The sequence below is a fragment of the Sebastes fasciatus genome, chromosome 22, assembly GCF_043250625.1.
Source record: "Sebastes fasciatus isolate fSebFas1 chromosome 22, fSebFas1.pri, whole genome shotgun sequence".
Lineage (NCBI taxonomy): Eukaryota > Metazoa > Chordata > Actinopteri > Perciformes > Sebastidae > Sebastes > Sebastes fasciatus.
In genome coordinates, this window is record NC_133816.1 from 7,691,848 (window position 1) to 7,706,838 (window position 14,991).

General features: G+C 42.3%; 1 protein-coding gene across 2 annotated transcripts in view; it reads left to right on the forward strand.

The window, feature by feature from the left end:
- The window catches only part of LOC141760239 (phospholipid-transporting ATPase ABCA1), a 165,749-nt gene that overhangs the window by 100,753 nt on the left and 50,005 nt on the right, over window positions 1–14,991 (forward strand). For both annotated transcript variants that reach the window (XM_074622880.1, XM_074622881.1), the window contains exons 33-36: window positions 3,288–3,382; window positions 3,786–3,891; window positions 7,711–7,785; window positions 10,839–11,008. In XM_074622880.1, coding sequence (XP_074478981.1) covers window positions 3,288–3,382; window positions 3,786–3,891; window positions 7,711–7,785; window positions 10,839–11,008 — 446 coding nt within the window. The remainder of the gene's footprint in view (window positions 1–3,287; window positions 3,383–3,785; window positions 3,892–7,710; window positions 7,786–10,838; window positions 11,009–14,991) is intronic.

Genomic DNA, 14,991 nt, shown 5'->3' on the forward strand with positions numbered 1-14,991 from the left:
TTTCATTCACATATCTTGAGGTCAGAGGTCAAGGGACTCCTTTGGAAATGGCCTTGCCAGTTTTTCGTCGCCAAAATTTAGCGTAAGTTTGGAGCATTATTTAGCCTCCTTCCAAATGATTCCTCAGGTTTTCTAGTTTCATATGGCAGTATCCTCACTCTACCTCAACCTAAAAATCGCAAGTCATGTTAATGCGTTAACACAAATTTGACACAGGTCTGACATATTATTGCTATTTCATGTTATCATTTATTCGTTGAAACCGTAACGAATCTGTAAACTTTCTATATGAGGGCAGGTTTTTTTTCTCCCACAACAGCTGTTGGCAAATCCAACTTAACAGCAGATCAGCTCCAAACCCCTCCAGCTAATACTCAACCCAGCGAACACAACAGGCTGACACATCCTTTCTCTACCAGGCCCCGTTGATTTGTCACTTTGACTCCCAAACACCCGCAGATCCATTTTAGTGTAAAACTACCTGTCCAGAACCGTCCTCGCAGCAGAAGGCAAGAGATGCTCGAAAACAAAAGCAGAAAGGTCATTGAATTGCGAGGTGAGGCAAGTGGTGGATGAGGCAGCGCTTTTCCCTTTTGTTGTGAACAGAAGGGGTCCGGATGAAAATCTGTCACCGGGGCGTGGATTGTGTGCAACTCAATCTCTCATGATCTGGGACAGGATAGCAGGAGCAGCTTTTTTGTTGTGGTTACTAACCCAGCTAGTGCTTCCCACACCACTCTCAGCTATTATCTAATGGTATTGTTTGGCTCAGTTTAAACTGGTTGTTGTGATGTGATCATAGTGGACATAATCACAATAAAATGCACTGAGCTGAAGAGCAGCTCCTGAAATACACGTGACGACGCGCATACAAACAATTACACAACCAGCCACCTGTCACTTCCACTACAAACACATCACGGTATAATGAGTTAAATAGTAGTATCAACTTCACACATACAGAAACGTATCGCTTTGCATGAACAGACCCAATTAACCTGATCATCACTTGCAAAACTTAAAGTCAGAGGGCAAGTGTGACCTTAACATGTTAATTACAGAAGATTACGCTTTCTCAGAGATTGCTTTTCTTTGTGCACACTAGATAAAACTGGAATTTTTTACCTTAGAGGTACAGCGCCAAGATTAATATGAACACAGCGCGGCCTGTTATCTCTCGGCTGCTCGAGTACGCCAACTCATTCAACAGATTTGATTACGCCTTAGTTTACATTTCCCTCACCCCTGTTTGCTTCCCCAGCTATCAAGCTACCACTGTGTTGTGGAGAGCTGTTGTCATGTGCAGAATGCCAAGCACTCTGATGCTGTTCCCAGGCAATGAACAAGAGATGCAGGCCCAGGTATCACACAATCACGTAATGTTCCCATTTCAGTCTTTTTGATGGGGGATATGGACCAAGGCCAAAATAATTAGACCCACACTGACTGTATGCTCGCGCCTAAACTCATTGTACACACAGTGGAGTGTAAAAGCTCGCATTTTTTGGTTTTGTTTGTCTCCGAGTTCCTGTGGCTTTTTCCGAAAGAGAAGCATGTTTGTTCAGAGATAAGCCGAGGTGGCTGTGCCGTTCGTCCTCCTTATCTCTGATTCATAAGCCAGATGGGTCCTCTTCCTCCTCTGCTTTCTCCTTCTGTTTGTTCTTTGCCTCGCGATTCGAGTTCTCCTCCTCCTCCGTTTTCTTGTGCTCGCTTCTCCAATTTTTTAACTTATGTTTCTATCCTCTATCCGCTCCTGCTCTGCGTTATTATTTATCCTATTTTAATCCGGCTTCTAATCTCCTTATTCTTCTCCTCCTCGTTTTACCCAAACACATCATCATCTCCTCTTCACTTTATTGCTACTTCTATACCCAATGGAATGGCACTGCCATGTACTGTGAAACCCAACCAAAGATTTATCTCTAAAGGAATGAAAGAGATACCTGGACATCCACTCCTTTATAGACATCTACTGTATGTTAACAGTGATAAAGAATGGGTATATAAGCACAAAGGTAACAGATTAAACAACACACCATGAGTATCCAAGGCTAGCACATCAAGCTGTTAGTACAGAAGGGTAGATAACCAGAGTAACTAGGGGGTACGTCGGTAAAATTGCATTGCAGTCGGGGGTCTCAATTGCACTTTTATCAAGGATCACTCCGCTAATTAGCATAGTGTTACCTCTTTAAATAAGCGAGGCTAAAGCAGCTTGATGTCGGCGGCAGTGTGTGTGTGTGTGTGTACTGGGAAGTATCAGTCTCGGCATCGTGGAGCGCATTCATGGTGGTGTGTCGCACCCTCCCTTAATTGGATGTTTGAATGTACCCATTTATCCACAGAAGGGCATCTAATTAGGGTTCTTTGACATTAGACACAGCTTTCGCAGCTTTGGCTGGGGGTCTCGATTTCAGCCAGGCTTCCCATAGCCAGGCTTAATTGACTATTATGATAAGGGTCGAGAGGATGTGGTCCACGGTGCTGTGAACAGATATCACCTCCAAAATGTTCTTGCTCTTAAGTTTTGTTGATTTTCCGCCACTGCTGGATGGGTTTTTATGGGTGGCTGAGCAGTCGGACCTGCAGGAGTCTGTCTGCGGTCAGCCTCTCTGCTCCTGACGCTACACTACACACAGGCACAGTTAAGTGCAACAGTACATGCAAAAGTTGTATATGCTTTCCATAAGTAAAATGAAAAAAGTGCTGCACCTCGTTTGCATGAAAGGATTTTTTGCATCTTAAACTTAACTTGCTCTAAACAAAATCCTTGTATTAACATTGGATGACTTGACTTAGGCTGCGTCCAAAATCGCATACAAGCACACGCACTGAGCAGTGATTTATGTCGTCACTTCCCAGGAGTTGGCAGAAACCAAAAGAGGTCTTAAAGGAGACAGGAGTTACATTCATCAGGTGGCCAGAAACATGACTCCAAATGAATTCCAATGTTGCTCAACATGCTGGATGTGTAAATGTTAGCGCTGTTACAGATCCTCGCAAAAATCACTCCATAATCATTTTAACATGTTTTTCAATTGCAATATCAGTCAAAATAATCCCATTATATATTTTTTTCAAAATCGTTCAGCCCTAATAAATATGCAACTCTTTGCTAAGGTGATAATATGTCAGTATTGTATTTACGGCTTGTTGTGCTGGCCCCAAGTGCCCCCACAAAAAAATCAATTATCCACGTTTTAGCTCAAGGCTACTGGCAAACCAGTAGTGTTTATTTTTTGAGTGCTAATATTTCAACTTTTTTCTTTTCTCTCTCTTTTTAACAGAGGATCCAGAACACAACCGACACGTTGGTGGATTTAACTGGACGGAACGTGACGGACTTCTTGGTCAAGACTTTTGAACACTCGGGTAAAACAAGGTAATGCATGTCAGTGTGAATGTTGTGAATGTCAACGTTTCTCTATAACGTTTTTCTGAATATGCTGCAGCATTTAAGTTTTTTTATATATTTTTTTAAAAGTCATGGTATCACAGTGCATTCATGTATCTTGTAGCACTTAAGAGAGTAGTGGCTTTCCTCAGGCACTTTGGCTTTGGATTTTTTTTTTTACACAAAGAGAGCCAAATTACTACCTGGTCATGTTTGTTGATGTCCACATTTTCACTGTAATATCTGCTCTCCCTGTATGTCTGTATCTCAGGTGTTTCTGTGTGTTTGTGAAGCTTTATAGAGCAAGTGTAAAAATCTCCTTGATATTACTCGCATGCTCTTACCTCCACTTGAACCTCAATCTCGTTCTGCTTTTTTTCTGCCACTCCAGGTACGGAGGCATCTCCGTCGGAGCGGTCAACTCCCAGGTCCGTCTGACCGAGGCAGCGATCGAAGCTGCATTCAGGGATCTAAAAGACCTATTCAGTTCATCTCAGGTATGTACTGGAATAAATATTTGCATTCACATATCAAACCTGTTGATACCACAGAATTATTTGAATAGAATTTGTTCATCTACAACACAGAGGTGCAAAATCAAGAATGAAAACACTTCACCTCAAACCACCAGTGTGCTGATCTATAAATGTGGGCTTTTTTAAAGTAATGGCTCCTTTATCACCCGATTCGACTGTTGTCGGGCTATTAAATAGGCGTTATCAGTCGCTATAAGCCCCACAGTTGTCGGTCAATAGGAGCCTACTACGTTGTGAAATTTAAAAGGAACACATTCTAACATGTAAAACTGAATGAAACGTCATTTTTGAAGACACAAAAAGCCTTCTTTAGGTTTAGGAAATAAAACTACAGCCTCTTTAGGTTTAGACAATAAAGCTACAACTTCTTTATATTTAGGCAACAAAAAACAGTTAAGTTTAGGGAAAAACATTGTGTTTTGGGTTAAAATAGCTACGAACACAAAGAAGACTACACGTTGTTGGTTTCACACGGGATGCAAACTCCGGTCCCCTTCCATCGTCCTCATCCACAACCCCTTATGGAATTACACACTGCCTATACTACAGCGCCTGACTTCATCTTCTGCTCCTGTCATAATTACTACGGTTGCTAGAGGTCACTGTCATGTTCTTTTACACCTTCTTTATACCTACTAGATGATAAAACCTAGTAGTGGGTGTAGTAAGCCCCTATTGACCCACATCTATGGGGCGTATAGTGATTGATAACGGCTATTTAATAGCCTGACAACAGTCTAAACAGCTGTCTATATTGTCTGAAACCACTCACAAAAGTTATTGAGTTTCATATATCAAAAACAAATCCACATTTTAGACTAATATTGTCTCTCAAACAAGATAATGCAACTTTTTTAATACCAAGTTTTTACATTTTAATTTAGATTTTAGTGTCTGAGCCATGCTAATGGCATCTACATCCAAGTATGGCGACGTCAGTTGGTCGTTCTGTTACTCAAACACTAAATGTTCAGACTAGTTTTGTGACTGAAGAAGTGGTTCAGAAACTGCTTTTCTCCTGTCAAGGCTGCAGTTTGCCGTCGTCTTTTTCAAGTGAGCCGCTCCTAATTGGAGCACGGCGTTCTTTGTCCAGTTAGCTTTGTATCCTGGATACAGGTGATGTTATTTGTGAGGGACTTTTGGACCCCGCTGTATTCTTGAACGATTGGGAAAGAAGAGTGAAAGCAAAAACGAGAGGAGGGTTAGATTCTTCAAATCCATTCTGTTGAGTGTCCATGGCAACAGGCTATGATTGTCTGTGCATTGCTTTGAATACATCGAGGAATCCTGGTCTTCACTCGACAGGAACACACACAAGCCTGCAAACCTTTTTCCTCTCACGTCTATTTAGCTCTTCATCTACTTCCACTCCCTTTAATTTAATTCCTGTATATACATTCATACACTTTTACTCAGGCAGTGTTTCTTCTTCTTACATACCACCTCACTTGTCCCCTCCTTGTATCTCTCTCCTGCACACACGGTCTCTCATTAACATTTCAAATTTTTTGGACGCTCAAACTACTTTGAGATCAGCACATTGCTTTGCCCTCAGGCGTCTCCGGTCTCATCCCCTACCCAGGCTCCCTTCTCTGTCTCCCGGATCTCGACGCTAATGTGACTTTAATTCGTGCGGCAGCGGTGATGTAACCCTAATGGCCGGGCATTAGCCAGCCCGGCTCTGTATCCCGTGTTATTAAAGTGCTACACCGTCCTTGGGAAATGTCTGGCTCTCTTCTGCTCGGCAGGCATTGTGATGAGAGACGGTAACGGGAAGTAGCGTGTTTTTTGCACCCTGAGCCACCTGCGCAGGCTGGGAAGTGGGCTCTGATATTTCTGTTTAATTGCATTTCCTGTGTCTAGCAGGTAGAAATAGGCTTCAGTTTTGCAAGAGGTGACGGGAACGAGAAGAACAAGAAAGCCCGTGTGCTGGAAATTGTATAATTAAGCTGAAAAATGGCACAGTGTGCTATGCAGATAGTATTAATGTCACTACTCTTCCCTGAAATGTTTTGTAACCTTCTCAAACAACATTTATTTTTTTTATCATTTACATTATTCTTTGAAATAAGCTCCTAATTTAACAAACCGTGAACACCTTCCTGGCAAGTTCTCAATACACACACAGACACATATTAACACACTGTCCCACAGACCATATGACCACTCTGTCACACGGAGCACTTGACCACTGAACTGTGCGGGCCACTTTGGAAATACAAGCCAAGAAAGTCGCCACACACTCGAGTGGCTTTATTGCTGTGTCGTTAGCCGTGGCGCGGGCAGGTCCGCTGGCCAAACCAGCCTTGTCATTGTCCTTGAGCGGGGAGGAGTTTGTCAAGGATTAGACCCAGCCAGGCAGCTGCTGGCCCACTTCTCATCTCGTTTCAGCCGCCGCTAATCCTCAGTAAGGACGCCTAATGGCGCCGCCCGTTGCTGCTTGGCACGACGAAAACCGGGGCGAAGTAAGAACACGAAATGCTGCAAAGATTCCCTTTGCTTTTGCTGGAGGAAGCATTACGGACAAGAGTAGGAGTCTTGTTCCGCGCCCAGGTTTATGAATAGGTAATGTCTTGGAACAGAGGTGATGTTATTTAACACAAACACTCCTGTCAGCGTAGATGGGGGGGGGGGGGGGGGGGTTTTTTTTTTTTTGTTCCCTCCTCTTTCACGTGGTGATATGGATATGGATGAAAAGTTCATGCTGTGTTACTGAAATGATAAACATTTTGCTATGCCAAAGGAGCAGACTGGATATATAGCAGGGGCAAAATAAAAATGAATAAGCCCTGAATGCATTCTTGAAATCTTTCCAAATGTCTGAGAATGTCACAATGTGGTGTAGGATTGGCTGAGTGAAGGATTGTGGGATTGAAAAAGTGACAACAGAAGTGATCCCCTCAGTCCCTTGTCCTTAGGTAACTGTCGCGGGGGCTTGAGATATCTTCTGTGTCTATTCCTTTCCACTCTCTCTCTCTCTCTCTCTCTCTTTCTCTCTCTCTCTCTCAGAGCAGACAAACACTTCCACCTGAGCACACTCCTGCATTCTTGGGATGTCTTTCTTGATTTCTCTCCTCTTATTTTGTCCACCCCCCCACCCCCCCCACCTCTCTCCCCAGACGTCACCCGCACTTTTCCTCCACCGACCTCTCCTCACTCCATGCCACATCCACTCTCCCCCCTATGAAGGCAGGGTCCAACAAGGAGGCCCATTTGCATTTATATCACACGTGTAATGTGCTCAGTGCTCTTATAGTCGGGCTGAACTGCACGGTATCAACATGACACTTTGGAAATCGCACGCCTGTCATCTCAAGCCCTCATCCCAAGGCTCATTTCACATGAAACATGAGAGCAGACTTTTAATGCAACCTGTCCAGTATCCTCCCCCCTCTCTCCGCCATTTTCATCTCTCCACTACCTAGCAGGCGCTTTGTACTCTGTGGAAAATACTTGTTCTGCTGTTATTTTCATTTCTATCTATATATGAACACTTGGAGAATTTATTTTAATTATTTCAGCCTACAGTGTGTAATAAAACAGGAACGTCAAAAGATGAAGAAACTCGCAAGCCGCCGAAATAAACGGGGGACACATTTTTCCTAACTCTGTGGGAAAGAAGTGGCTCAGCACACCCAAGTGCTCCGAGGAAGTCTTAATTATTGTCTCCCTCCGCCTCATGTTTTGCATTTCAAAGAGCAGTGGTGTTTGTCCAAGTGTATCCAATTAAGTCTCCAACTTAGTTTTTTTTTTTGGTCTTGTTTTCCTCATCTTCATCAGGATAATGTGACTGATCAGATCTTCCAGAATGCTGAGACGCTGCTGAAGAAGCTGGGAACCAGGGACAACGTAAAGGTATTGTATTGACTGCCGTGTGCCTCTTTGCTCCTCTGCTTGATTTGATCCAATGAGATGACAGTTTTATGACATCTGAGGTGAACTTAAGCAGGTGCAGTTCGGATTATTGGGGAGGAACGTTGGTGGTGAAGAGAAACAGGACATAGGCAGAGACAGTGAAGGTGCAAACCCACCTTGCACTGGTCTACTGACCTTTTTATATGTTTAATTTACTTAATTATAAATTATGACACTATGAATTCCTAATAGTGCTGTCAATCGATTAAAATATTTAATCGCGATTAATCGATGATGGTACATAGGTAATCACGATTAAACGCAAATTAATTGCACTTTTTCCGTTCAAAATGTACCTTATAGGGAGGTTTGTCAAGTATTTAATGCTCTTATCAACATGGGAGTGGACAAATATGCTTGCTTTATGCAAATGTATGTATATATATTATTGGAAATCAATTAACAACACAAAACAATGACAAATATTGTCCAGAAACCCTCACAGGTACTGCATTAGCACAGAAAATATGCTCAAATCATAACATGGCAAACTGCAGCCCAACAGGCAACAACAGCTGTCAGTGTGTCAGTGTGCTGACTTGACTATGACTTGCCCCAAACTGCATGTGATTATCATAAAGTTGGCATAAAGATCAAGGGACCCCTTTAAAAATGGCCATGACAGCTTTTCCTCGCCAAAATTTAGCACAAGTTTGGAGCTTTATTTAACCAACTTTGCGACAAGCCAGTATGACATGGTCGGTACCGATGGATTCCTTGGGTTTTCAACTTACAAACTAAAAAATTGCAAGTTTCGTCAATGCATTAAAGAAATCAGTGGCGTTGAAACTAATTTGCATTAACGCGTTATTTTTGCGTTAAGCGTTATTATCTCATTAACTTTGACAACCCTAATTCCTAATGAACATTTTTGTAGCGTCAGCAGGGGAGGGGTTAATAATGATACCTTGGGTTATGAGTAGATTGCTATAAAGTTAGGAAATGGCATGATGGTTCAGTCTATTAATGCAAATACTGCAAATACTATGTCCTCACCCTTTGCAGGGAATGTAAAAAAGGTGTGCAATAACCTAAAATGCAGCCTCAAAGCTTAGTGTATAGTATAAGTTGACTACATCATTGGTGGAAGAAGTACACAGATCCTCTACCAATACAACAATCTGATAATACTCCATTACAAGTAGAAGTCCTATGTTCAAATTCCTACTTAAGTAAAGGTACAGAAGTATTATCAGCACAAAATATTGTCCCTTGTGTCTGATATATTGTTATATATGACTTTATAAGATTGTTCCTACTGATGCATCAATGTTAGAGCAGCATTTTACGGTTGTAGCTGGTCAAGATGGATCTGGGTTTAACTACTTTGTGTACAGTTAAGTAGTTTACTGCAGTGGTTCACAACCTTAAGCATCACAAAACAAATCTAAAGGGGCATGACTGAAGGAGTACACACACCCACATACACTAATCGGTATTCATTTCTTTTAACTTGTCTATAACCCAATAGGTTGGGAACCACTGGTTTAGTCTTTAACAATGGATTGCATTTTTTTAAATTGCAAGTATCACATGATTGTTTTATATAAAATCTTAATCTGAAGAGTAACTATAGATGTCAAATAATAGTAGTGGACACCTCGGCTCAATTATTTTACATTACAGTACTTGAGATTTAGTTCCTTTCCACCACTGGACTACATTTTTTTTTTCAATGTTGAGTACAAACTAGCTTACATATCTCATTCTGAGACTAGAGTTTTGCTCCTCCCCAAAACAAGTCGATGTTAGAAGTAGTTTCAGAAGTGGAAATGCAAATGTGGCTTGCCATCATACTGTACTCTATACCATCCTCAAGCATTTAGCAGACAAGCGTATGCTCTTTACTCTCTACTTATCTTCAATACATCAAATGATTTTTTTTAGCAGCAGACCTTTCAGAAACTACACGCTGAAGAAAGTATAATAGTGGAAATAATATAAATCTTGGTGGATGTGTGTATCTGAGATACAGCGAGAACAGAGGGAGAAATAGACAGGAGCATGCGTGTGCGTGCACATCTGTGTGTGTTGGGCTGACACTCAACCACCATCCACTCTTAATTAGCGCTGCACTACCAGCGGGGAGTCCTCTCCCACTCCCACTCTCTTTCATCCATTCTTTTTTCTTCTACACCCCGGCAGCCACAGACTCAGAGAATCACTTACATTAAAAAGAAAGTGTGCAAAAATGTTTTTTACTGTGTCTGTGCAGCCAGCATGCTACGCCACATCGGGATTTTGGCATTCATTGCAGGCCTTTTTATCTTCAGTTAAATGAAAAAGAATTGTTTGTCAGCTCTGCTGCTTATTCTTACAGATCAGTACGCTGCCCCAAAACACTGTTTGAGAGATTATTTGACCCCTCTCTCCTCAGAGAGCCTTTTGTGCACTAAGTGGACAAAAATCGATTGGGTCTTGTGATGATTAGAGTGAGAGATACAAAGATGTACGCGCACAAAAATACAGAATAAGAAAAGATATGGGACCATGCACAGCAGCCCAACAGCAACACAATACTGTTCTATTGCACAAGAATGCACAAGACCCTTGGTGCATCTTCAAATGACAACAGCAACTTGTCACTGGCAATGCGTTCTCCATTTCTCCAACTGTGAAAAAACAAGGTTTTCTAAGGGTTTCTACATACTTTCTGTTATCTTTAATGGTGGTATACAGCTCTTAAGAGGCCTTAACAACAGCTGATTGTAACAACCCAGCTTGTGTTGCGATTCAGTGGTGCTAAAAATGGGATAGGACGGGTCGAGTGCAAAATGTGTTGGTAACCTTTTTTTTAAAAATAAATCATAATCTCAGAATATATCTTTTTTGAAATGTCTCTCCTTTCATAACCTGCTTGTTAAATCTTTCTTCATTATTTGTCCGAATGAATCGGTGCCAGCTGTAGTTGCTAGGAGACATCCGAAAAGCAACCGCAAAGCCCCAACGGCGCATGCTGTTCTCCACGCTAATGCTTGTCTCCACCTCGGCAGGTGTGGTTCTACAACCAGGCATGGCACGGCATGGCGTCCTTCCTCAGTGTGGCCAACAACGCCATCCTGAGAGGAAATCTGCCAGCAGGACAGGACCCCCGCCGGTATGGCGTCTCCGTGTCCAATCACCCGCTCAACCTCACCAAAGCGCAGCTCTCCTACGTGGCCATGTGAGTCATCAGACCAAGAAATAAAAGGGGTTAAAGGGTAATTTCCAGGTCAGAGAAAATAGCGTAGGGAGTGTCGTGGCGTCTAAAATGTAAAACAGTGTTTATAAATGTAGCCAAGGTAGTTGACATAAAAAGCCAGCGTGGAACAACTTTACGTTTCAAATCTATATGGATAACACGTGTGCACAGGGTGCTGAGGATCTAAGCATGTTAAAGAAACGTTCTATATTGTTTACAGTGCATGCTGCAATTATTTTAGAAAACTGCATCTGCACTTTTCTACATTTTCCTCTTGCTGGAAGACAGGATTTTTGAATTTTCTGACAATGCATCATGAGATGCAGAGGAGAGAGACTGATGGTGGCTGGGGAGCTGCAGAGAGATAAAGCAGAGTGAGAGGGACAGAGCAATGGAGTGGGAGAAAGAAAAGCGGAGACAGCATAGACAAAGGAAGAACAGATGAGTAAGAGACAATACAATAGAAAGCGTAAGACAGATAGATAGATGGGGGATTTGTGTGAGTATGCACAGATTTGGAGGCCCATGGGAGCCCCTTATGAGGATGTACCATATTTTTCTCCCGCTTTATCCCAGGGATAGCAGCAGAGCCGCTCCCCACGAGAGTCAGAGATTAATGACGTGCTAAATCACAACATATGGATCTAACTGCTCTGTGTGTACTGTTTTGTTTTGAGATTTTGACCAGTTTTTGTGAGCTGGTGTATTATATTATGCATTTAAGTCTGTTCAGAGATTGTGATCAACGCTTTTAATGGAAAGAAGTTGGAATACATCCCTCTGCAGCAAATTGCCGTACGGCGCCATAACCACAACTCCTGACATTATAAAGGCAATCTAGTGGCTGCTACCAATCACCATATAGTAGCAGTTTTATTCCAGTCGCTCGAGCCCCAATCCTCACTCAGGTATTTATGTAGTGATCAGGTGCTGACGACAGCCCTGAGTTAGAGGGGGGAGACTGCGCCACGGTTAGGAGATAATTACGACGGCCTGCCTACAGTAGATTCAGGATGAGCCTCTTTTCCTCTCCACCTCTCTGTGCAGAGTGTGACGACTACAATTTATGAACTATGATTTCCAGATAAGCTTGGACACTTCTTCATTGTTGAATAAGTGTGCAGGTTGCAGACAAGAATGGGGGGGGGGGAAAGGGCAGACTTTGAGCAGATGACTAAGCACTATGGAATTAGGTTGCTTCAATATAGTTCATATGAACAATGGATCAAATGATAATGTGAAAAATGATAAGCCCATAAAGAATTGTCACCCTACTCTGCAGTTCCTCTCAGCCTTAAAGCTTATTGTTCTGTTTTTTAAGACCCGCCAATTATACTCACACCAACCCCGTTTTTTCAGCAGTAGCACCTCTACGCTACATGCCCTGCAACTACCGACAGAGTTAATGACTAGCTAGTGAAGAAAGTCCAACATCTAGCAGCTACACTCAGATCTTTTTTACAGAAGTTGGTGAGGAACAAAACTAAGCTAAAGGGAGAAACATAACTCCGCTAATGTTCCTCTGCAACTACCAGATGTCTAAATAGGAAAGTGTTTGCTAAGAAATTTGCCATAACAAAGTGATTGCATGTTGTTTTCAACTTGTTCTGCTTCCCTAAGTGGCCAAAACAAACGCAATGCTGCTTTAAGAACATTTGTAGTGTGAGTAATTCAGTAATTGTCGTTTGAAGGGGAGTAACATTGCGTGATGAGCATGACAGGAAGGGTGCTTGATTTTATCTTGTATTCACAGAAAATATAAACACAATGGTTTCAGAGCTGCAAAAAGCCATTTATATGAAAGTTGAATGGTGTAATTTAAGGTAAAGTGCCCACATTTTTGCTGTAGGTAGCTGTCATTGTGGTCATGATGTCTACTATAATTTGCTTGCCAACAGCCAAAGTAAAGTCCCTGAATTACAGAGAGCTAAGAAAGCCACCACTTGACTCAAAGTGTTTCCTGTCATGTACAAACAATCCAAAATTTAAGGGAAAGTCAGCCTCAAATTGAATTTATATTTCTAATTGACACCTATTTAATGTCACGGAGAGCCGTTCTATGGATAATAGCTCCAATGACACCAATGACTTGTTCCCTCACCAGGTTTTAGACACCAAAATTGCAGCACACCTTCTAATTTGAAGTGACACTCCCCTCTAGTGCGCTTTCAATGCAAATGATGTCACGAGCCATTCAAATTGTGAACATATGCAGATGGAAAGAAAGGCGATGCATACACCTATTGAAATCTGTGTGCTTCATCTGCATTGGCAAGAAAATAGGACCTTCCAGTGCTCTATCATTTTCGGAAATGTCAGACTTTGGCACCGTTTTTATTATGGAGATACATGTATCACCTCTTAATTGCTCAGGAATATCAATTTGGCAACTGACAAAAACTTCTGCTCTCCCACCCTGTTGAATTTGATGTGTCATTTGGTTACACTCAGCAAATTAACATTTTTTCTGATTTGTGCATGCCATCTGCAAAAATATGCCATTTAAAAATCATATACGGTTGAGCTGCTGAATTAATTGTAATATGCTTCTACCAAAATTGAAATGGTTCTCTACATTATCTACATAATATAAATGACAACCCGAATGTTGTGCCAGGAGCTTCAGGTTTGATAATTATCTCATGCTTTCAGCCCCCCACTACACTTTAACATTTAAGGCTGAGCCCTGCAGCCCTCGTCATTAAAAAAATCTAAAGGAAAGCAATAGATCTGGTGAAGCTGTACTCCCACTGCTCATCTTTCTCGCTCCTCCATTATTAGTTAATTAGCAGATTGCTTGTCCTCTTCTTCACAGCAATTAGCCAGCTTCAAACATTCAGGGTAGATCATTCACAGCGTTGTCCCCTACATTATCTCCCCACCCAACCAGAGCACACGGCCCTTGAAACCTGTTGAAACGTGGGCTGGCACCCGCCGCGGTAAATGATTTCATATTTATATGTTCTAATTGCGTCTGGTTGGCGATGATAAATGCAGCCATGTAGCCACACAGGGTAACTTATTTAATATGCTAATTACACAGCAGGAAATCATGTGAGAGATTATTGCGGGCCGAGGGTGAGGGTGACAGTGTGGGAGGTGGGAGGTGGGGTGGGGGGTGGGGGGGAAGGGGGAAGGGGGGGGGGGGGGGGGGGGTTAAAGAATACACCACAGTGTCATCCGATGCTAATTGGGCAGACACAACGGAGGACACTCTCAAAGCTAGGATGGCAGAAATGAAGATATACGACAGTGAAACAAAGGTCAAAGTCTTGGAGGAGAAAGGGACAATTTGTTTCTAACGTGAAAGAAGGAGACTGTAGCCGTGTCTCCATTCACATATTTGTATTCACATTTTGAAGTAGAATTAGAAAAGCTGTATGGACGCGGCAAAACACGATACAACTTCTCAATTGCAAAAAAAGTTGTTTATGCCTTTGTTGAAAAAGACATCCATCCATCCATCCATCCATCCATCCATCCATCCATCCATTTTCTTCTGCTTATCCGGGGCCGGGTCTCGAGGGCGACAGGATTAGCAGGGAATTCCAGACGTCCCTCTCCCCAGCAACGTTTTCCATCTCTTCCTGGAGGACCCCGAGGCGTTCCCAGGCCAGACGAGATGTATAATCTCTCCAGCGTGTTCTGGGTCTATGAAAAAGAGATGATGCGCTAAATGGGTTATGGAAACGCTTTTGCCGAACATATTCTGACGTAGCGAACATTTAACTCACACGACTGATAAGCTGTTTCCGCTGTCGGTATCCTCTTGGTTATTCCCATAACGTGCAAATGCTTATCTTCGTCTCCAGACATTATGAAACATGGCCAATACTAGCTAACATGAAAGAACAATTAAAATTTGTCCAGTTGAAACAAATTCCTGAAGACCTCTCTCCGATATTCTCTCGTAGATGGTTAGATGGCTGATCCGACTTGTTTTATTTTTACAACCTCTACGTCTT